A 24775-nucleotide genomic window follows, 5' to 3' on the forward strand; every position below is an offset into this window, starting at 1 on the left:
ATGACAATTTATGTACAAAACATTAAGGTCAGGATGAAAAGTATTTTTTGGACTCTTCAGTAAGAGTGATATAGAAATGGTATAAGCAGAAGAATGTTTCCAATGGGACAGGAAATGGCTAATATATGAAGTGGTGGGAAGAGCAGGAGATGAAGACGCTAGTAAGTCAGTGGGAATAAGCTAGCTGTCAAGGAAGACGGACAGACACAGCTCAAGTGCCTAACTGCAAGATGTGACAGTGGCAGGGGGAGTGCATCTTCTGGGGACAGAATGAGAAAAGGCTGCACATTTCTGGCTGGGCAGACCTGAAACAGAAAACACAAGCTTGCATAGTCTCAGCTCCGTTAAGCTGATGCAAAGTTTCTGATTCAGTCTTTACTTCACGAGAGAGAACAAAGATGGGTAACCAGTGAGGCTGTGGGAAGACGTGGCAGTGAGATGGCATGACTCAGCATAGCTAGGGTTAAGAGGAAGTGACCTTCCTTGGACATGGTTCTGAGGAAACTAAAGGATCAAAGTTCATTACAGCCAGGAGTGGGGAGTTCGGAATTTGGTCTTTAGGGAAGACAGGATTTCAAGGTGGGGCAGTGAGACAAAATGAATCAGCAATTGAAGGAAGGAGTCATGGGGAACTTACAGATCTAAAAGAAGCAATGGCCACAAGAGGGCAGAGGGAATTCAGGGCTGTTTGCCTTTGTACACTAAGGGGACGGTCAGGGATCACACGCCCGACTCATTCATATCTATGTGTGCGTCCTGTTATGCAAAACTATAATGCAAGTTGGTGCTAACATGTCAGAGTCTCACCTGTGGAGACTGACCATCTTGTACATGATAAGTTATTTATATGACTATTAATTAATACAGGAAGCACTTAATACTTACATATTATATGGTATTTTATTGCATATACATATCTTCTACCCATTAAACTGGAACCTCTTTAGGGTTTGGTTCTTGTTTTATAGTGGAGGTCCTTAAGTATGGGAATATCTATGTTTTGTCCTCAAACTGTATCAACTACCAAAACCTTTCTAAATTTTGCATATTTACATGCAATTCACTAAATTTTAGTGGAATTATTTTACTATTAATAGCAAAGGTGGTACATTTTAGGTAATGTTTGTTGTTGTTGTTAAGAAAAGTCTCACTAGTCTAGGGTACCTGACTCTGTAGTCCAGGCTAACTTTGAATGCACGGTGATTTTTCTATCTCAGCCTCCCATGTGCTGGGGTTAAAGATATGTGCCATACACCTGGCAATTATGACATTTTAAACTTCAAAAACTGATCAGAGGTTTAGAAGCTATTTCTGTCACATTTCTGAGATATAATTATAACTTTGAAGTTGTAGAACCAATGCTGAGACACACCAAGCTATTTAATCACTTCCAGCCCACAGAGATAGTTCCACAGACCATCTAACAGACAGGGCCTCACAGAGAATGTACACACCACCTCAAGTTTAGATTGCACTGCTTACCTGCTTCTCTCTGTCCAGCATAACTTTATACTTTACTACATGGTGAAATGTCTACGTTGTTTATTATCATTGCTTGTGTAAAACACTGGCTAGGACACAGGATTTTATGGCATAGCAATGAATAAAGGAAATGTATACAAGAACTTTTGTTCCTTTCATGAAAGCACATTATAGAAATCATAAGAGAATACAAGGGAATGAGATCTCTGCCTACAGGCTTGTCTGATTCGTTGAGATTTGAAGCAAGGCTTACACCTACCAAACACATTGAGACTGAAACTTTTGCTCTTGTCTCCAGCTGTGTTAGAAGCCAAACAAGTGTATCTTCCAGTGTGAGACACTTGAGCATTGGTAATTTGAAGAAAACGGCCACCGGACATCACATGATGAGTCTCATCCTCTTGGAGTATCTGCCCATCTTTGTGCCATGTGATTTTTGGCATTGGATTCCCTGTAAGTAAAAGCCACTTCTGAGGATGGCCTTATTGTCATGACAAATGATTAACACAGCAACAAGGCATTTTAGTTCATTTGCTCTTTAACTTCTAAACAACGCAGTGACTAATCATTCTGAAATACTTCTGCAAATGAAACTTTTTATAGAAAAGGGGTTAAGCTATGATGAAAAATATACATAGATTAGAAATCATTTGCAAATGTAGGTTAGCGTTTATCTTCAAATAAAATGATCAAAATTAATATTTGTGTTTAAAATCATTTGATGCTTTAGCTCTTACACTAGTATTTTCAGAGTAAATCATGTTTTTTAAAGAATAGAACATGCATTTTAATGAAAAATTTAAATTTTATTCACATTAAAACTTAAATTTCATGCTCTTGAGATAAGCTGTAGAAAAGTAAAGTCTAAATAATTCAACATCTACTTTGAGATACAGCAAGATTCTTGCATAGATAGTAAATATATAACTAAATTGATTATTTAGTATATAGGCCATAGAAAAAAATAAGAAAATGTTTTAAATGGAGACTTTTGGTAAATCTTGTTTAAAATTATCCAAATAATTGTCTTAAAAATCAAAACTATAAAAGCAAGTCATGATGACAAAGAAGGTTAGGATGATGTATTAAAAGTGGAAAGCTTGAGCACACAACTGTTCTGCATATGACAATACTTAATTACCACATTATTTCTACAAAAACAGCCACGTTAAGTAGCAGCATATGCATCACTCTTCTATATCTGCCTTGCTTAAAACATTGTCTTGCTTATATTACTCACATCAGACTCATAAAAAAAAGAAATAAACTCATTAAGCCATCCTTAAAGCACCAGCTTCCCATAAAATGTTATGGGTTACTCTCATCATTCCTTTAAGCTGGAAGGTCTTCCATAATAAAAGTATAGGCTTGAAAATGCTAATTTACTTGAATTTCACTCAACAAGCCAATTGGACAGTTAAAGATAGTGAAATTGGCTTTTGAATTTTTATTTTCTCTACTGCTTATTATCTTTGTAACATATAAACCTGCTAGTAAAATTTTGCTCTGGGCTATTTCTTTCCAGTTAATAAGACTCATCAATTTCTTTGAAATGAAAGTTAAGAAGAGAGGAAAAAGAAAGCCAGGAGTGGTGGCGCATGCCTTTAATCCCAGCACTCAGGAGGCAGAGGTAGGAGGATTGCCATGAGTTCAAGGCCACCCTGAGATGACAGAGTTAATTCCAGGTCAGCCTGGACCAGAGTGAGAACCTACCTCGAAAAACCAAAAAAAAAAAAAAAAGACAAGAAAAATACAGGGAAGAAGAGAGAAAATAAAAATAGGTGATGCAATAAAGACCTACAGATAATAAATATAGTAACAGCAAAAAATACTTTGTTAAATAGGAAACTAACATGGACTTTTCCTTCTTTGTCTGTCCTCCCCTTCTTTCTTCCTAGATTTTTAAAAAAATCTCCACAGAATATAAGAAGTTTCCTATTATACTTTTTCCAGGTGTACTAGACTAGCATTCAATTTCAAATGCCTATAAACTGTAGCTATACTTTTCCTAAGCTAATATATATATATATAATATGATACATATATATCATATATACTTGTGTATGTGTATGTATGTATACATATATATACATATATATATATACACACATACATACATACATACATAAATGTACACACAAATTTATATTCATACATATTATATTGGCGGCAATGAGTATCAGTGCATGGGGGAGATACCAGAGGTAGGAGAACTGACCTACCTGTCACTTCGCAAGTCAATGTAACACTCTGTTTCTCTTTTACCTTCACATCTTCTAATGTATTCTCACCCACAATGTGAGGTGGTACTAAAACAAATAAGCAAACAAAAACCAGAAAAAATAAGTTACTATTCTATCACAAGGGTATTAATTTGTTTTTCTTTCTTTCTTTCATTTTTTTTTCGAGGTAGGTTCTCACTCTAGCCCAGGCTGACCTGGAATTCACCATGTAGTCTCAGGGTGGCCTTGAACTCACGGTGATCCCCCTACCTCTGACTCCCAAGGGGTGGCATTAAAGGTGTGCGCCACCATGCCCAGCTTGTGCCTGGCTTTTGACAAAGGTATTTATTTGTAGGCATCTATGACTACTAAGCTATAAGCTCCAAAAATGTCATTAATTGTTTGATTACTAGAATATTAATATATTGTATTGATCAATTCTAGTTTTAATATGTACTATAAAATTTTGTCATGAATCTGATTATAATTACAATTCAATTACAATGCAAATAAGAAAATATGAATGAAATGTTTCAACAGGTCAGTGAATCAGGGCATATATTTGTCCCACTATATTTCTAATATTTACTCACTGTCAGCAATGTGGCATCTTTGTATATTGTTGACCAGTTGTACACTGGCAAGACCTGGCAGGTTAGCCCTTTTAGCCCAACTCATTTGCCTTTAAACATTTCCAATGATGAAATCTTATAAGAGTCATAGAACATAAGTAGGTATGAGTTCAAGCTGTAAATACATTTTAACTCTGTGCCCAGAATGTATTTAAGCTGAGTGAACTTTTTCCTTCTAGATATTGCAAAGTACACAAGTACCTAATACTGAAAGGCCAAAGACTTTTCTTTCTTCACCAGCTGCATTCCTTACAACACAAGTGTACTGGCCAGCATCTTCCGTTCTGGTTTGCATCATCCGCAGCATCCTACCTCCTGGAGAAGCAAACCAGCAGATAACTTAAAGTTAAACAAGATGCTGGGTGAAAGCAAGTAAGAAGTAGAGTTTCACAGAGGAGGAGGCATTTGAATATATTCTTTAAAAGCCAGTGCATTTTAATAGACGAATCATTTAACAGGTGAAAGCTATCACTTGTAAGTGGAGCATGGAGGAGGATACAAATGTAGCAAGTAGAGGTGGCAGGTTCCTGAAGCAGAACAGGTGGGGGAAAAGACAAGAGTTGAAGCCAGTTGAGATTCGGGCAGATTCTTGAATGCTCCAGTAGGAACTGCCTTGGCTGTGGATGTTTGGGAAGGCAGCACTTGTAAGAAACGAGGTCCTGATCTCTTTCAGCCTTCAACACTCAGTGATGACTTAATATTCAGGAAAAGATTTTCAATATGTAGATGAACAACAGAATAGGAATGAAACAGGAACAATAAAATGTACAAGAGTGAAACTGATGTGCTAAGGATGCAGCAAAATGGGAAATTCCATCTAAGGACAAAGGCGGAGGGGCCAGAAACTGAGAGGAAACGAAGCCCATCGAAAGTAAGAGGCACAAAGGGGGTAGATCCTCCAAAGTATTTAATGAAAATTCTCAGAAAGAAATTTTAAACCACTTTGTAGATTTTTTTTTTCACTTCTGAGTCACTTTTTGGGGCTGGTATGCTTTTGCTTAGCACCTTGAATTTGAACTAAAAATTATAATGGTTAAACATGAAATTTTCTTGTAAATAGTCACCTGGATCTGGGTCAAGAGTTTCCATCTGCTTTCAGTTTATATAAACACGACAAGCTGACATTGAGCTTTTCCAACAAGCCACTTTCCCACCCTCGGTTCACTGAAAGGAGAACTTACTAATATTTTATTTGAACAAAGCAGATCACCTGAAGTAAATTCTTTTTTCTTTATCAGTTATGTACATACTCAGTGTGTAAACAGCACATGTTAGTACTATCATCAGCCTCCTCCTTGTCCTTGACCCTCTGAAGGGACCGTCCTCTTTGGGGAATGTGGGTCGTGCATTGTGGAAGTAGCCATCAGTTATGGGGAAGAGGCAGTGTCTCTGTGCATAATGTCCCAACTTATGGCTCTAACAATCTTTCTACTCCTCTTCCATGAATTTCCCTGAGCCATGTTGGGTTCATTTTAGGACTACTTCAGTGATGAGGTCTTGGGAGTCTCTGTGTCTCTGGATCCCTGGTTTGCATTGGATTTATGTGAACAGTACAGAAATTACTTAAGCATGTTTTTAAGAGCACATACATCAGTTAGGAAACAATTCACCCACTCACTGGCAGTTCAGATAGTGAGACCGCCATGTGATTTTGGTTGAGTTATCAAAGCAATGCAACTTTTGAAAGTCATTGCTCCATCTTCAAGCCTCAGCCCCTACATTTCATAATCTCTCTCTCTCTCTTTTTTTCCTCATTGAGTTCAGGTCCTTTCAGTTAATCCAGCCCAAAACAAATGAGTCTGACTATAAGTAATACTTATATGAAGATGTTTCTTGTATCCATTAAATGTATACAGCAGTAACCTGTTTGCGGCAGAAGACATTACGGCACTCGAGCGATCGCTATGGCACTGCCTGCAGAAGCTGTACTAACGGCTCAGGAACAGTAGGCTTAGAGGGGCGGAAGTGTGCAGAAGATCACGAGTGAGAAAGTCACATGCCATTCATCTGATTCTCATGCATCTATTACACAAGACATGTCCCAATTGTAAATTGAATGAGTCCTTTGGCAGAGTCACATAGTTAAATACTTGTAATGTGTTTTCTCAGGGAGCTCCAGCTGTGAGTTAAGCAAAACAAAACTAAATAAAACCAAAATACCACTCCTGTAACTGTGTAAGGAGCCAGGGGACATCACTCTAGCATGCTGCCTCCATGTTCAGGAGCTCTGGTGCAGTTCCTGGATTCAATACAGTCCAGTTTGCTCAGCAGTTTTTTTCTTTAATTTTTTATTTCTTTATTTGCAAGCAGAGAAAGACAGAGAGAGAATTAAGGCAGACAGACAGAGAGAGAGAGAGAGAGAGAGAGAGGTTGGGGGGAGGGAGGGAGAGATAGGTCACGCCAGGGCCTGTAGACACTGCAAATGAACTCCAGATGCATGTGCCCCTTGTGCATCTGGCTTATGTGGGTCCTGGGGAATTGAACCTGTGTTCTTTGGCTTCGCAGGCAAATGCCTTGACCACTAAGCCATCTCTCCAGCCCTCTCAGCAGGTTTTAAAAGATGTGAAAACAATTTCAAGACAAGATGTCCAGGTTTTGGCAACGAAATTTTAATAAAACCTTTACCATTACTCCATATTTCATAAGGGTAACAGAGAGGGAATGTTATGAAGATAAAGGCACCATAAAACATGGGAAAGAAACAGACCTGTTTCCCAAGGCAAGGAAATAGGTGTTGGATGTTTACCATAGAAGCGAGCACTGCGTGACAGCTCTGTGTACACCAACCTGCTTCATTTTAATAAAAACCACAGGAAACAAATCCTACTAATATCTTCACCCTACAAGATGTGAAACTAAAGCTAACAAAGCTAAGTAACTTGCCAAAGATCATAAGCATAGTGAACATTCTAGGGCGTAAATGTGATAAATTCCAATGGGCTTTTCTCACCAAGCTCCTGCCATTTACAAACCTAGATCAGAAAGAGAGAGGAGCCATAGGTCCTTTGAAAATATTGTCAGCAACACCTTCTTTTAGTCTTCCTAACAAGTTTTGCTAAATCTAGAGTAAAACTTATTTCTTATTTTATTTATTAGGAAAAATATAATTTCTTGACATGTCAAAATTTTAATTTGTTTTCTTAGTAACCAAATGATAGTGCATTTTGTGTACTTAACAAAATTAAGGTATCTTTTCATATTAGGAATTCTGAAGCTATCACTCACCATAGTTTTTAGTGCTGCTCATACATGTAAAAACAAGAGTTTAACTTTCATCTTAGTAAGTTTAGTTCACACGATTCAGTATGAGTTGTGTTTGAATTTGTGTGACTTCATTCAGCAAATTGAAAAAAGTTAAAATATGTAAGCATCTGATTACACAAAAAGTTGGAAAGATATATTTTTGAGTATGTATGTCGGTTGTCTGCAAAGCCTAAGGACTCATCTCTGGCTCTCCAGGTTCCACGTAAGCCGGACACACAAGGTGGTCCAAGCATGCAAGGTTTCACATGCACACAAGGAAGTGCACATGTCTGAAGTTTGATTGCAGTGACTGGAAGCCGTGGCATGACAATTCTCTCTCTCTCACACACACTCTCATATTAAAAAAGGCAGTCTATTAGGCTTGCCTAAAAGAAAAAATAATAATGGGCCAACTGTAGACTTTCTGTGGCATGCCTTAGAAAAATTTCTCCCCTAGCTTACATTGATGTATGGTGGATAAATTCTTTAGCTTTTTCTACAAAATCAGCAGTATTAGTGCACAGGAAACTTCTAGCCTAGAATATAACCATCATTCAGATTAGTCATGCATAAATTGAAGGGAAATGTTTTATAACATGACTGACTTAACTCAATTTCAATTTCAGCACTTCTGTTAATTTTTCACTTTTTTATATTGACTATTAGGTTATTGCAGTCAAATGTTTTCACATCTTCATGGCTTAAATAACAAGCAATAATAATAAGCCATGACTTATTAATAGGAACCTAGAGAGATTAAGAAAAATTCTTACATTTTCAAATAGCCTCTCTCATTTTTCAAATTTGTTTTTTATTAATATGATTAATGGCTTGCATAATAAGCACTTTAGAAAGAAAATAAACCATTAGAAGTATTACAAGTGAAATACAGAAGAGAAATTATGCTGACATGAAGACATCAGAACTGCTAATACCTGAAAGAATCCTCACAGAGCTGCCCAGGCTGACAGGCCATCCATCTTTAAGCCAGGTTATTGAAGGCAAGGGGATTCCCGAAGCTTCACAAGTCAGGGAAACTGAGCTCTTTTCCACCACACTGATATTTTCAGGTGTTCCATGGTTTCCGATGATGCTTGGAGGAGCTTTAAAATAAAAGAAAACCAACTGGAAGTGAGAAGGAAGTAGCCCAACATGTACATGACGTACAAATCCTCAGGAGATTAGTTCTTGTATTCACATTTCCATTTTCTGGTAAGTAGTAATCAAAAGAAGTGGTCACAACAATGAGTGATTATTTATTTTTATAGTGTGTATAGTTTTTGTAAGTACTTCTTTCCCACTTTAATCAGTAAATGACTTTCATGTTGCTATTTGAATGGTGGTGACATATATTCTACACCATGACTCTTTTATGATAAATTTATAGTACAGATTCATAACTTTCTTACAGTCGGGATTTTCTAGAAATATTCTAATCCTAAAAATTAAAACTAATTTAACAAAAAGGTACTTAAGATTAATTTTCTTTTATATTCTAATTGTTTTTGCTTTGACACACAAACTATAAACTGCAGTATACTAATACTGAGCTTAATTCATGTTTGTTTGAAGCTGCAAACTGTAAGATATTTATACTAAGCTAATTTCATTTCTTGTTTGTTTGTGTGTGTTTTGAGACAAGGCTTCATTTTGTAGCTCAGGCTGGCCTGGAACTTGCTATGGATCCCAGGCTGGATTTGAATTGAAAATCATCCTGCCTCAGCCTTTCAAGTTCTGAGATTACAGATATGCACCTTTCAGCCCTGGCTTGACTCATTTCTTAATGATGTTCAGTCTAAAAGATTTATGTCTATGAAAATTCCTATTTTTGCTACAGATATAAGGGGGAATTGCGAGCATCTAACTAGTTGCCCCTGATTATGTGTATGTTTGGTCCATTTTTGCTGAAATTTATGGTCTATTAGTTAGATCCTAAAGCTGACTTTAATACAACTAGTGCTAAACAGATGCTGCCCTAATATACTCTAGAGTGTGTTGATGCCTTGTTAAGGCAGCTGAAACGGAAACCACATAGTTGAGGGATTTTACTAGACACTGAACCAAATGTAATTTAAGGAGAGAAAATTTTTACTTTAGTATGCATTTCCCTACAAGGATACCCACTACTTGCTTATCTCAGAAAGGTTAGTAACATGAGTTCAGGGAGTTCAGGTGAAGACACAGCAATGCTAAAGCTGAGGTGGGGAAGAGGAATACATGTAGAATAGACTGTAAAAAGACTTCTAGAAATAAGATATGAGGTTTCTGTTCCCCATCTAGGATGCTATATCTTATCAGGCAATGGACAGACCTAATGATCCACTTTCTACTTACCATGTACACTTAAGTCATATTTTCTGTCAATCATTCCTGCTACATTGACAGCAACACACACGTAACGGCCTGTGTCCGATACTTGAACGTTCTTCAGCTGAAGAATGCGACCTTCATTCAGTATTTCTCCTCCCTTTCCCTTGGTCAAGGGGCGGCCATCTTTCATCCAAGTCACGGTTGGCCGAGGAAGACCCTGTACCTCACACTCTAAGGAAATACTCTTCCCGCGAATGACAGTGACTTCAGACGGGTGGCTGCCACTGTTGGTTATAGATGGTCGAACTTGGGAGGGGAAAGAAAAAACCAGAAATAAGCTAGGAAACATTTGTTTCAATTTTAACATGGGAATTGTTTTTTACCAGTTAAAGGTACATAATAGTTTCCTTTTAGAGCAGTCAATGCTGAGTGCCCTTCACATCAACATATGGCACAAAATGACAAAGGTGTACTTGGATTCAGTTTAGAAAATGTTGGAAACTCTCTCCTAATCCCAAACCCACATTCATGTAACTATTTTGTAACAACATTCAAGCCAGCAGCTAAAAACATACATATTAAAACAAAATACTCTGACATGACAAAATGCAACGATGAACATGATACATGATTGCTGAGGAGTGATGGTAGGGAAATATTAAAAGTTTGCTTTACGTAACTAAACCGGCAGCAGAAAACTATAATATGCAGTGAAGAAGCTGCATCTCACAGCGCACAGTCATCCTAAATTCTTCAGGCATGTGGCTTTGTGGCAGGCATGGCGTAAAGGACACCTGCTGTGCTCAGAACCCGGGCAGCAGTGAGGTCTTGTGATACAGCACAGGTAGACCATGCCAGAAACAACTGGCATTCTTTTAAAATTTTGTTTATTTTTTAAAAAAGTTTTCATTTCTTTATTTGCAAGCAGAAAGAGAAAGGAGAGGGAGGGAGGGAGGGAGGGAGGGAGGGAGGGAGGGAGGGAGGGAGAGAGAGAGAGAGAGAGAGAGAGAGAGAGAGAGAGAGAGAGAGAGAGAGAGAGAGAGAGAACGAGCATTCCAGAGCCTCCAGCCCTGCAAATAGATACCAGATGCATGTGCTACTTTGTGAAGCTGGCTTTACATGGATATGGGGGAAATCAAACCCAGGTTGTTAGGCAGTCAAAGCAGGTGATTTAACCACTTAGCCATCTCTCCAGCCCCAACTGGGATTTTCTACATGAGTGATTTTGAGTGAATTTATGTTCACTGAAGCTTAGTGCTGCCAATGTTCACAATCGCCGCATCGCCACGCACGTGGCCTGCCTTACAACCCAGAGTCTGAGCCAACTCCTCTCCTTTCTTCCTTCCACTTTGTACTGTAGGAGCTCGAAAGGCTGAGGTTGTTTCTCAATCTTTGGAAACTCACTTGCTACAAGAATCAACTTGAGTCTTCAAAGGTTAATGAGAGGCCTTCTGAGAGCAGGGGCAATGTTTTGCTTTTCTGAGATAAGGAAAATAAATATTACCCCTTCCCCTTCTTGCCTTCATTGTGACCCTTAAGACCATGAAAAGCCAAGACAATAATAGTTCTATTCTGACAGGAGTAAGCAGTTGATCATCTATAAAGACTAATGCCAGCCTCAAACATCTCTTGTAAAGTAGAGCCTCTACTACTGTTTAAATCACGGATGGCTAGATATATCATGCTACTTTGTGGCCGAATTCACTTAATTGATGCTGAATGCAATGACAAAAACTAGACCATTACTACATATATTGCATGTGGAAATGAAGTGGACCACTGTCAGTAACCTGTGTTCTAGTAATAGCTCTAAAACATGCGACCTTGGTTAGCTACAGAACTATCTCTGAGCTCAAGTTTCTATATATGCAAGATAGCAGCAATAATTCTGTCTTATATAACAATTTTCATAAAGATTAAATATATAGTATAAATATTTTAAAGTTCTCTAAAATTTATACAAGTTATAGCTTAAATATTCCTCGAAAATAAGGTATTTTATGTACTATAAATATACTATAGGGATGGGGAGATGTAGCTCAGTTGGAAAACTATTTGGTTAGTTTGCATGAAACCCTGGGTTTGCTCCCCAATCACACAAAATTAGTAGGGTGCTACAGACCTATAATATTAGTATGTGAGAGATGGAGATAGAGTGACCAAAGAAACAGTGTCATCCTCATTTATATAGTGAGTTCAAGACCAGCCTGGGATACATGAGACCCTGTTTCAAAAAACTATTCTCTAATATATAACATCCCTTCTTCCTTTTTCATATATCTACTGTTCTGCACTCGGAAAACTATAACCACCTTCTGTTTGTCACTGGTGAGCTGATGTAGGGTGGAATTATAGACAGAAACAAGTAATGGATATCTGGTTATGTCAGTACAATTTATATTTGTGGGCCATATGATAGGTACTTTATTACTGTGAATTAACCTTAAGATATCAAGAAAAATAAAAAGGAAAGATGGAAAACTGAAAGAAAATTATACCCAGAGGACAATAACTTACTGTACACTTGCAGACTATATTCTTTCTTTGCACTTCCAGCCACATTGGATGCCACACATGTATAAAATCCTGTATCAGATTTCTCAGCAATTGAAATTTGTAACTGCCTGCCTCCAGACAAAATTCTAACCCGTCCTGCTGAGTCAGATAGCACTGGAGAACCTGAAAAAAAGCCAAATGGCAGAATCTAAGGAAAAATTATAAAACATCATTGTATATGCCCAAATTAGTATATGTATTTATTGACTTACTTCCTAGTTCAACTACCCCAAAGGTAGACAACTTTGTGAAATAATCCCATCCTGTCATTCAAAATGGAGGATTAGAAAGTAGTACACACACACACACACACACACACACACACACACACACAATTTTAGAGACAGCAAGAGAGACAGAGAGAGGGGAGAGAGAATTAGTGCACCAAGGCCTCAGCCACTGAAATCAAACTCCAGACACTTGAGCCACCTAGTGGGCATGTGTAGCATTGTGCTTGCCTCACCTTTATGTGTCTGGTTAATGTGGGATTTGGAGAGTAGAACACGGATTCTTAGACTTCTCAGGCAAGTGCCTTAACTGCTAAGCCATCTCTCCAACCCACAAATAATTTTTTTTGCTAAACAAGTAAAAATCTACTCAATCTTAACCACACAATAAATCTTAGCATATATTACAAAACTGCACAAATATACTAAAAATTCTTATTTTAGAAAGCAATACCTAAAATATGTTTTAAGAAAGTTAACAGTTAATTGAAGGGTGGATTCTTGGTTTCAGCTTACCCATAATTAATTTGACTCAAGGAAGATCACTTAACGCAGAAACTTGATGTTTCTGCGAAGAACTCAGAAAGTGATTTTCAGTGAGACATAAGTATTATATGTTGAAATTTAATTAATACACAGCAATATGCTCTCTAGCATTTAGTATGCAACACCAAGGAGTGGAAAACTTGTAAGAGCCACAAATTGAGACAACATGCCCAGAGGTATTGCCTCCCACCCAAAAGTCTGCTGCTCCCGGAACACATAACCCACAGCTCCATGGTGAATACCTGCAACCCTGCTGAGGAGGATCCCCAGTGAAATGGGGTCCAGGATGAGGAAAAAGAGGGTACCAACACATGATGTATCTATACAAAATAGGTTGTTAATAATAGCTAATAATAAAATAAAAAAATAAAATAAAAAGAATAAGATTGCTTATAAAAAATAAAGACAAGGAAAAACTAAAAATTCACTTATATATATTTACTTTTACAAATGTAAGGAGAGAAAACTGACCTTTCTTTTTCCAGATGAGATTTGGGGGTGGAATGCCACTTGATTCACACAAAAGAGTAATGAGATTCCCCTCAATGACTGTCAGTTGCGCAAGCTCACCAGAATCATGAATACTTGGTGGAACTGGAAGAAAAATATAGAAAAGTTTTACATTTACACTATTCATTTCATATGGAATTTCCCTAACAATTTGGGAACAGAATAAAAGTTTTTGGTAAATAATATAAGAAAATAGCACATGAGGTTAATATGACACCATATTAAAAGCAACTTCTAAGATGTAGAATAAACAAAACACCCAATAGCAGAGTTCCTTAGTTTTGTAGAATTTTAATAACTGAAATATTCAGAATGGCATAGAACAAGATGATTTATTATAGATGTTTAGAGCTCTTGCATGAAAAGCTTATGGTAACTACCAGGCTTAAATTTAACCCAGCCACTGCTGTTCAGCCAGCCTTGCTATTTCAGGTGCTAAACAGAATTAGACATTAGATGTCTACCATACATACAGGACGAAAGCAAGGGGCTTCAGCTAAGATAGAGGTCACCTATCCTAGATGGCACACCCTGTGTTCCTATTGGTCTCCAGCATGTCCCTGGAGCCCTCGAAGTGCTGACTATCTCATTTCTCTCAAAGAGGCTGCAGCCTGGAGATACTAGTAAACTCATCCCGATCACTTCTCTGCAGTATTTCCAGGTAGCAGGTTCTTATTCTTCCAGGCTTCTGGGAGCTGAGGAATCAGAGCCCTCTTCATACCCCATATATCTTCCATCCTTGTTCACGTACCTAAACCCTCTACTCTTCTGAAACTCATGAGATCAATTGATTTAGCATTTCCCTCTGCGAACCTGTCATTTTTCTTCTGTTCATCAGTTGGGTACTGAACATGCATGTAGTTTTCTCTTTATACCAATCCCCTCATTATTCTGTATTGACTCACCATTCATATGTACAATGAGTCTAAATCACCATATACACAGTTCTTTGATCTAATCTTCTTTTTTCCCATCATAAGACATATGTGGTCTTTCCATCCTCTAGAAGATTCCTTCTACAGCCTCATGAATTCAGGCCATGCCCTGGCAATTATCCCATTCATGCTCTCTTGGTCAGCTATACACAACTCCTAATTCATTAAATGTCATGTCATTTTGCCATTCAGAACTCTTCCTATCTAGTCACCTTGGGCTTTTGTCCTTCCTATATGGCAACACTTTGCCTCCAGATAAATTTTACAGCTTACATTATTATTATGTTTCCAACTTACTGAATGTTTCACAGGGGGGAAAAGATGAAACACAATCACACAGATTGACACAACTAGAAATTTATAATCCCCATTTTTACCTCTCCTCTCTGCTACACCTGTGGCTTCTACTAAAGGACTAGTTTTAAACTTAAAGGAGACTCTATATGTATTGAACTGACAACTTCACATATCAAATTGGATGCCCAAGAAGCACTGCCAAACTTGACTTTCCCAGCACTGAGCTTGGCTGCCTTGGTTCCCTCTGTAAGGGAGGCACCACTGTTCAGACACAGCAGCTGCCTGAGCAACACGGACATCCCATCTTCACTCTTCTTGATTCAATTTCTTTTTTTAAAAAATATTTTGTTTTTATTTATTTATTTGACAGAGAAAGAGGGAGGGAGGAAGGGAAGGAGAAAGAGAGAGACAGAGAGAATGGGCACTCCAGGGCCTCCAGCCACTGCAAACGAACTTCAGATGCATGTACCCCCTTGTGCATCTGGCTAACGTGGGTCCTGAGGAATCAAACCTGGGTCCTTTGGCTTTGTAGGCAATGCCTTAACCTGTAAGCCATCCCTCCAGCCCATGATTAAATTTCTTAATCATGCCTGGAACTTACCTGCTTTCTTTTAAACTGCAGAACTAGATGGCTGGAAAGATTGCTCAGTGGTTAAGGTGCTTGCCTGCAAAGCCTAATGACACGGGTTTGATTCTCTAGTACCCACATAAAGCAAGATGCAAAAAGTGGTACCTACATCTGGAGTTCAGTTGCAGAGGTTGGAGGCCCTGTCATGCTCATTCTCTCTTCCCTTTTTCTGTCTCTCTGTCTCTCCTCTCTCTCTCTGCTTTCAAATAAATAAATAAATAACAACTATTAAAATACAGACCTGTGCATCCCAGTTCTTTGAAACTCTTAATGCATCTTATCATCTTTAGAATCAAATCCATACTTCTAACACTGACTTAAAATGTCTTCTTCAATTTGCTCTGCTTTCTTTGTAAACACACACACACACACACACACACACACACACACACACACACACTTATACCACACTAAGTTTCTTGATTTCCTTGTGAGTAATGCTGCATTCACTGAATGAGACAGTGTTTTTCAGGTCTTGGCTTCTTCCATCCTCTTCACAGAGGATGCCTGCTGAACTGTGAGGTTCCAGGCACATGTCATGTGTTTTGTATGACTTTTTACTTAATCTTGAATAATATCTTCTATATTGCAACTTCCTTATTAACATTTTTATAATCACAGTATAATAACCAGAAGACAGAAGGCATGTAGGAATACTTTTGAGTTAACTTATCCCTGCTGTCTCAATGTTTCTGCTATCACTGATTCTCAGCTATTGTGTTCTGCTTCCCATTATTCAGCCGCTTTCTGTTTTATTTATTCATGACAGAGAGAGAGAGAGAGAAGAAAGAAGAGAAGAGAAGAGAAGAGAAAGAGAAAGAGAAAGAGAAAGAGAAAGAGAAAGAGAAAGAGAAAGAGAAAGAGAAAGAGAAAGCGAAAGAGAAACAGAAAGAGAAAGAGAAAGAGAAAGAGAAAGAGAAAGAGAAAGAGAAAGAGAAAGAGAAAGAGAAAGAGAAAAAAAAAAGGGCACACCAGGACCTCTAGCCCCTGCAAATGAACTCCAGCTGCATGCACCACCTTGTGCATGTGGCTTGTATGTATTCTGGTGAATTGAACCTGGGCCCTTACGCTAAGCAAGCAAGTGCATTGACTACTACTAGGCCATCACTCTGGACCTCAATTCGCTCTAAAGAGACATTGGTCTGCATCTTTGAAAAGGGCATCTTATAGTTGATTTAAAATATGAGTTCCCTGCAGTACATGATATTATTCTTTCACCTTGCTATCCATCCATGTACAACTTGTTCGTTGTATATTTCTTTATTCTTTCAGGGTAAACTAGTGTCCTTAGTTTAGGTGATGCATTTTTAAAACTTTTCATTCATTTTTGTGCATATGTATGCATGTGTTTGTGTGCGCCCATGAGCTATGTTCTATATTTGGAGGAAACAAGACAACCTTGCCTTTCTACCTCATCTGAGGTACAGTTTATTTGTACTTCTCTCTGCTGTTTTCTTTTGCTGTTAGCAAGAGTTTCTGAGAAATTCTCCTATCTCCACCACCTGAGATTACAAAAGCTGCCAGTCGGTAACTCAGGCTTAAGCAGTGAGCCATCTATTGATCTAATGATCTAAATCTGTCCAGCCAACCACATGACACATTTTTTTTTGAGGTAAGTTCTCACTCTAGCTCAGGCTGACCTGGAATTCACTGTGGAGTCTCAGGGTGGCTTCGAACGCTCAGCAAATCTCCTACCTCTGCCTCCCAAGTGCTGGGATTAAAGGCGTGCGCCACCACGCCCGGCTGACAATTTTTTTTTTAAGCTGAGTTTTCCTCCTACTTCTTTGACTGTTTCTTGTTTGGAATTTCTTTTTCTGTCTCTTTTCTTATATGGTAAACCTGCTATACATTCTGTATAGCACTGTTCTCTATACATACATTCATTCTCTTTAAGAGACCCCAACTACTATCTCTATATAGTTATGGCTCCAAATTTTCTAACTCCTATCTCTCCTCCACTGCAGTACTGCATTTCTGTGTGAAGGACAGGTGCACATGGGGTCCACAGGTAAGTCGAAAGCCACATGTTAACAAGCATCACGTGACATTGCTACCACACATGCATCATTACCTGTTCATGTTCACTATTACTCTACTTTTTCTACTTCTTCCTCCCCCTCACCCGACCTCTTCCACTGTCTAACAATCCCTCTTCTACTTGCTGCCTTCTTTTGTTTTTCAGTTTCTACATTTGAGAAAACCCATGAAATATTTGCCTTTCTAATTCATCTCACTTTCTAATTGGTCATCATTTTTCTCTTTTCCCCCAATCTGTACTTTGCAAAACTTACTCCAGTGTCTTGTCTCTATTGGTAGTAAAATGGAGAGGGAAAAGGGATGGAAAGAGCTAGAAATAGAAATGAATGTCATTAACATATAATTAATTTGCCCTATGGAAATTATACCATTTAAAGACCTCAATTTAAAAACAATAATTAGCTTAACATGGTATTTTGTATGCAAAATACACCTTTAAATTTAAACAAACCATCCATCAAAGTCAAATTAATTTTTCTACTTTTACTTAAAACTTTAAAAAATATTTTACTTATTTATCTAAGAGAAAGAGAGAGAGGGAGAGGGAGGGAGGGAGGGAGAGAATGGGCATGCCAGGGCCTCTAGCTACTGTAAATGAACTCCAGACATATGCACTAATATGTGCATCTGGTTTATGTGGGTACTGGGGAAACAAATCCAGGTCCACAGGTTTCACAGGCAAGCACCTTAACTGCTAAGCTATCGCTCTATCCCAGGAGTCTAAAACTGTTTATTTTTTATTTTTTTGTTTCTATTTATTTATTTATTTGAGAGTGACAGATGGAGAGAGAAAGAGGCAGAGAGAAGGAGAGAGAGAGAGAATGGGTGCTCCAGGGCCTCTAGCCACTGCAAACAAACTCCAGATGCATGCACCCCCTTGTGCATCTGGCTAACTTGGGTCCTGGGGATTCGAGCCTCAAACCAGGGTCCTTAAGCGTCACAGGCAAGCCATCTCTCCAGCCTGTAAAACTGTTTTTTAAAGAAATTATAAATTGAAGATAAATTTCAGCTCATGCTAAAATTAAACAAATAGTTAAAACTAAGAATTTGTGTTCTGAAACAGTACCTTAGTAACAAGTGATTTCAAGTGAGAATAACTTTTCTTAGCTTGGTAATTCCACTTACCACTACACAGGTATGTGTATTATCTTTCTCTCACAAGCTAAACTTACATACAGAATTTGGCCTTTGATTTATATTCACTTGACAAAGTCACTACTAGGGTCTACAGCAACCCAGTCATTTCAGTCCTAGCTAACAAAGCTAATGGCCATGCTGGGCAGGAGAGAACCATTCTACAGCAAAGGTAGAATGACTTAGAGGCTTAGACTCAGGGAGTCTCTGAGCTGATGCTCATGACAACCCAGCAGCCAAAATACAACAATGACTTTGCATCTATGTATTATGACTAAATGTCATTTTAAGAATTGACCAAAAGTCAATTGCAGGCTGTATTCTTTGTTCTTCAACGGCTTGTTATACTTACCCCAAATGTTGACATTGTAGTTTTTCTCAGTTTTCCCAGCCACATTAGTTGCTTCACAAGTGTAACGTCCAGCGTCTTGAACCTGAGCTTCTTCGATCTAGATTAAAAAACAACAACAACAACAACATTCTTTTAAAGCACAATTTTATTTTCTTTCTGTTTTGGAGACAGTGTCTCACTGTGTACCTCAAGCTAGACTGTGATTCACTAGAAAGTTTAGACTGTTCTTGAACTCATGGCAATCCTTCTCATCAGCCCTTCAAGTGCTGGTTATAGTCCTGAACCACCACACTCGCTTGAAACCAAAGTTTCCATTTCACATTTAGTGGTTGTTTACCAATGCTCCTTATGGTCTCTTATTTTTAATTTTCATTTTAAAGATTTCCAAACTTATAAATTGTAGAATGTTCATAAATTCAGTACCTAGCTTCAATACTTATTAAGACTAATATCAGTGTTTGTAAACTACAAAGGCCTTATAAATGATCCACAATTTCTAATATTCATTCATATCATGATACCATGTTTCCCATATATTCAACATGAAGCTAGGGTAGTTGATGGTTTTTCTGATGGATTCTGGTCCTTCTTATTCTCAAAGAGAGGATAGGGCAATGACAAGGAATGTGAGGGCAAAATAAGACCCGCTGGCAGAGAAAACAGAGGAGAAACTACACCCATTGATAAGAAGACAGCTGACTGCCCGCCATGAGATTTTCCAAGGCTTGGCAGAAATTGCAGGGGAGTTGCATGAATACTGCTCTTATTGCTAGCATACCAGGCCAGGGTGATGGTGACAGACACAAGATTAGTCAAAACCTTTTCAAGCAGAAATCCAGAGCCTACAAAGAACTCAACACTAAGTCAGACTGCCAAAGGCCTTTCATAGCTCAGGGGACACTATGGATGAGGGGGTGGAAAGACTGTAAGAGCCACAGAGGGGGGTAGGAATTCCCTGAGGCATGGTCTCCCCATCTCACAGGGACTGACTGAGGCCTTCATGACCACACAATGAATACAATAACCCCACTAAGGAGGGCCCCTGGGAGTTGGGCAAGGTGATAAAAGCATAAAACCTGTTATAATTATATAAAATTAAATAAAAATAAAATTTTACCCCATCACAAATTTCAATAAATAAAAATATAAGTGTTCCTAGAATTATATTAGATTAAACTAAAGCACTTGAACTTCTGACAGGCCAGTTTTATAGGAGTAACTCTGAAACCGTGTAGTTGGGAATCACAGGGAAAAATGAATCTCTAGCCTTACCGTTAACAAACTTCCATTTTCAGAGATGCTAAGGCCTGGTTTCTTCAGTAAAGGGCGGCCATCCTTTAACCATGTCAGAGTAGGTGGGGGAACTGCATCACTTTGGCAAAGTAGCTCCACAGTTTGGCTAATGAGAACAGAGACGTTCTGTTCTTCTCCCATAATATTTGGCGGAACTAGGAGAAAGATGAGTTTTTGCTCAGGATGAAACAGGTCAGCACATTATCTCCATTTATCAGCAAGACATATGCTGAATGACTTTACTGTTGTTTTTTTTTTTAAAGATAGGTAATCATAAACATTTCAGATGATGCTCCTTGCATCATTTGGTTCAGAATCAAGTATTAATAAATCACTGGTTAATATAATCATGTTGAATAGAAATACTTCTAATTTGAATTTAAAGAACTTTTGTAGCTGGCAGTTCTCACCAATGTACATCTCAGAAATGTATAGAACTAGATGTTACTGCTGTAGGGTTTTCAAAGTAATGAATCACTCATGCAATATTTCTGGAACAATAATTTAAAAAAATACCCCAACACCTCAGCACTAAAGCAGACCAAAAATGAACCCAACATGGCTCAGGGAAATCTTGCGGAAGAGGGGGCGGAAAGGATGTCAGAGTTACATGTTGGGTCATGATTTGCAGAGACATTTATCATACTAATAACTGGGGGCTAACTCCACAATGCACGACCCATTTTCATTAACAAGGAGGGTCTAATGGGAGGGGGTAGATCACAGATGAGCCTAAATAATGGTACCAAACTGCCTGTATTCACTGAAAAGAAAACTAATAAATTAAATTAAAAAATAAAAATAAATAAATAAGATATCAAAAAAATAAAAATAAAATAAAATAAAAAAGGTTTTTCCTTAAAAAAACATACTTTAAATATTTATTTACATTTTTTGAAAATAAATAAATTTCATAGTTATAGCCAAAAATTAAAAAAAAAAAAGTAGCCGGGCTTGGTGGCGCACACCTTTAATCCCAGCACTTGGGAGGCAGAGGTAGGAGGATCGCTGTGAATTCGAGGCCATCCTGAGATTCCATAGTGAATTCCAGGTCAGCCTGGACTAGAGTGAGACCCTACCTCCAAAAACCAACCAAACAAACAAACAAAAAAACCTATTTGGAAGAGACTATAGAGATCATGTGTCTGTTCTACCACACAATGTGCAGAAGAAAACATACAATTGGTGACAGTTAATAGCTAACATAAAATGAAATGACTAATTGGTGTCAAAATTAGGAGTTTACTGACTTGAAGTTTGGTATTCTCTTTTGTTCTTTATCAACTTTCGGTGACATGAAGAACATACGGGAAAAGTGACAAGCTAAATCAGTGACCAGCTCTACAACATGCTCCTAATTAATTACATGAAAGGAGGAAATGAGTGTACATTTTAATGAGATTAAAATTAGAATTCTTTGGCTATGAGATTTGCCAGATGGGGGAAATGTGTTCTTGGGGAAGGTTAAAGAATCTCCTTCCTCTGGGTATGCCGAGGAGGAACAATCATGTTGATACAGATTATGAGAAGTATAGCTTTTCTTAATAAGTAGCTCACTAGGGAATGTCCCCCACCGCAAACATGATGGGACCCGTCTGGTCCCGGCTTGTGCAAGATGGCAGGAAGCCACAACCTCCTAATCCCTTCTCAGCAATAGTAATAGCTTTCAGTTTCTTGCCCACTTTCGCTGCCATAGCCCTGAAGGTGAACCCTTCCTGCATCAGGGTCCTGGGAGAGCCAGCCAATCAGGTTTCTTCCCACCTACTAGAGCCTGATGATGTAGCTCATTCTTACTGGATGATTGCTTCATATAATGGGACCTGAGACACCTGTGTGAGTGCCTTTCTCCCAGAGGCTTTCTGTGGGAGAGAGACTTGACCAGCCAAGTGGGAAGGTAGGGGTTTAATTTGGGCACTTTCCTGCTTTGCTTTCCCCATTATAAATCTCATAATTTACCCTCCTCTGACTCCGTGTTTACATTTCTTTGGTATTGTGGACAAGAGCTAGAGATTTGAGAGGGACTGGTGTGGGAGTCATAATCCCACTCAGAGCTCCATCCCAAATCAATTTGAAATCGTTGTCTTAGGTACAGCTGTCAACACCACCCAACTAGATTCTGTATTCTACCAATGACAGTCATTCCTGTAAATATCGTGGCTCAGAAAAGGCAAATTAATGACGAAATCTAGCCTGTGATAAAAGGGCTGTTCTGAAAAGGCATAGAGGTGGGATTTCTTGATACATTTCTCCTTAAGTCTCTAAATAATTCAGGATTATAGGAAATTATACTAGAATCACAGTCTTTCTCTTTGAGTATTATGTTTTTCTTTTTGTGGCCATGAGAAAGGCTAATCTGCATTCACTTGAATCCTAAAGGACTTTCCAGGTACTTTGGTGGATATGTAATTTTTGTGGTAAGGAATATCATTACAGTCTATTAGCCACTGTTTCAGGCCTACTACCCTAGCATTTGGTAAGATGACAATAGATTCAATAGACTGGCTACCAGCATTGTGTTTCTGTAAACCTGAGATTTTTCTGCTATCTATTGACCTCAGTGGAAAAGCATTATTACCAAAGAGTATATCTGTGTGTAGTTTCTGGGTGTAGAACCTAAGCTAAACCTGAACCATGAATAGGGAGACACCCTGCCCAGTGGTGGAACAGCTCAGCAGAGAGTCTCTGCAAAGGTCTGTGGAGTTCCGTCTGCTGAATGGTGAATAGTGCAAATCCACACACATACACATACACACGGTTCTGAGTAAGTTTAAGGTAAACTGTGGGTATCAAAAAACTTTGATACACTAGAAAAAAAGATGTATGACTTGTCTGTTCAAGACTAAGAAGACTTTAATGTCATAAAATAAGCACAATTATACTACTTTCTAAGATATCATGAAAATAGATTAGTTTACAAGCCTTGGCACAGGAATCCCCCCCCCCCCAAATAGCTAATATCACAACTTAAAAATAATTTGGGTCTGTTTAGATAAGAATATCCTAACTATATGTGTATATCTTGGGTAATTTGTAGTATCTATAAAAGAACATAATTTCTTTAGGACTGTTTACAGAGTAAAAATCAGAAACAATCCAAGAATGGAGAATGCTCATTTATTTCCAGGTATTTCCTGTTAATTACTTTTTTATAGCTAAATGGATGGAATCAAATTCAAAAATAAAGATTTAAAAGCTGATAGTAAGCATGCAAAAATAATAAAGTGCTTTCTTAAGAAACATAAAGCGAATTCACTTATAGTTGTGCACATATTTTACTGAAACACGTATGTTTATTTGTTTTGTCTCTTGGTTCCAACTTTGTGTCTAGACTGAGAACAAACTTCTCTCTACTCTAAGAGCCTCAGTTTCCTGAGATAGTCAACCTATTTTGTTTTATGGTTGTATACTTAAGAAAGGATAAATTTGGACTTTATTTTTCATCCTACACGTGACTGCTAAATTGGAGTTCCCAAATCAGAACTGCCACAGGTTTATACTTACAGAAATACCAAAAGATGGAAAATCTCCAAAAAAGTACTCTGAGTTCAAGTTTAAATAAAGGACTCTACAGTACAACTTTTTAAAATCCCCTCAATCATCTTGTTTGCAATATCTCAAAATATGATGAAACACACTCTGAATGTACACAAGGCAGAAAAAATTCTAAGAAACTACATTCACAACTGCCATTTTACCCCCCTGGGTCCTCTTCTTAACCTTCTTCCCTCCAATGTAGCTCTGAAGAGCTCTTACCTCTAGAGATTGGAATTCATTAGGTTCAAGAAGACACAAAACTGCTGAGGATACTAACACATAAACACAACGTGTGGATAAACAACAACAACCACAAAACAACTATGCAGCACAGGTTTAATATTAGTTTCAGATTAAAACTCTAATAACTCTACACTTTTTAGTAGCCTGCTGAAAACACATTTCAAATGCCAAATACATATCACATTCTCAAACATATGTACATATTAGTCATTTCATTTTTACTCTAGAATGACATTGTCCCAGATTTCAGTGTAGAGAGTAAGGGTCTAAGCACCTTAGCAAATGGTGGCACAGAGTGATGTTCAACTCTAGAACTCCTGGAAAAATCAGCTCTTGGCATCTCCTAGGCCCATTCTGGATACTACTCAGTACAGTAATTGAGGAGCCAAACTCCGATGTTGACTGCTGACTGAAACCTGGTCATTGCTGTTGTCTCCCTCTGTGTGCTTGTTCATATGGGAGGAACAGTTATATCACATACTTAGACTAAACAGATATATCTCATGAAATTTTAGACTGGCAGTCTTCTCATTCTTCATACAGCATAAGTCAGTGAAAGAATGAAATTCCTGGGGTTGGACCTTAGGGATCTAT

At 38.1% G+C, this 24775-nt stretch overlaps 1 protein-coding gene across 3 annotated transcripts in view; it reads right to left on the reverse strand.

Annotated features, from left to right (window-relative positions):
- Window positions 1–24775, reverse strand: part of Hmcn1 (hemicentin 1) — a 453131-nt gene that overhangs the window by 118560 nt on the left and 309796 nt on the right. For all 3 annotated transcript variants that reach the window (XM_045142289.1, XM_045142294.1, XM_045142284.1), the window contains exons 41-49: window positions 20384–20559; window positions 19112–19208; window positions 13690–13812; window positions 12407–12568; window positions 9914–10195; window positions 8515–8682; window positions 4538–4651; window positions 3705–3791; window positions 1742–1933 (exon numbers count right to left, since the gene is read on the reverse strand). In XM_045142289.1, coding sequence (XP_044998224.1) covers window positions 1742–1933; window positions 3705–3791; window positions 4538–4651; window positions 8515–8682; window positions 9914–10195; window positions 12407–12568; window positions 13690–13812; window positions 19112–19208; window positions 20384–20559 — 1401 coding nt within the window. The remainder of the gene's footprint in view (window positions 1–1741; window positions 1934–3704; window positions 3792–4537; window positions 4652–8514; window positions 8683–9913; window positions 10196–12406; window positions 12569–13689; window positions 13813–19111; window positions 19209–20383; window positions 20560–24775) is intronic.

Source organism: Jaculus jaculus, chromosome 1 (genome assembly GCF_020740685.1).
Source record: "Jaculus jaculus isolate mJacJac1 chromosome 1, mJacJac1.mat.Y.cur, whole genome shotgun sequence".
Classification (NCBI taxonomy): Eukaryota; Metazoa; Chordata; class Mammalia; order Rodentia; family Dipodidae; genus Jaculus; species Jaculus jaculus.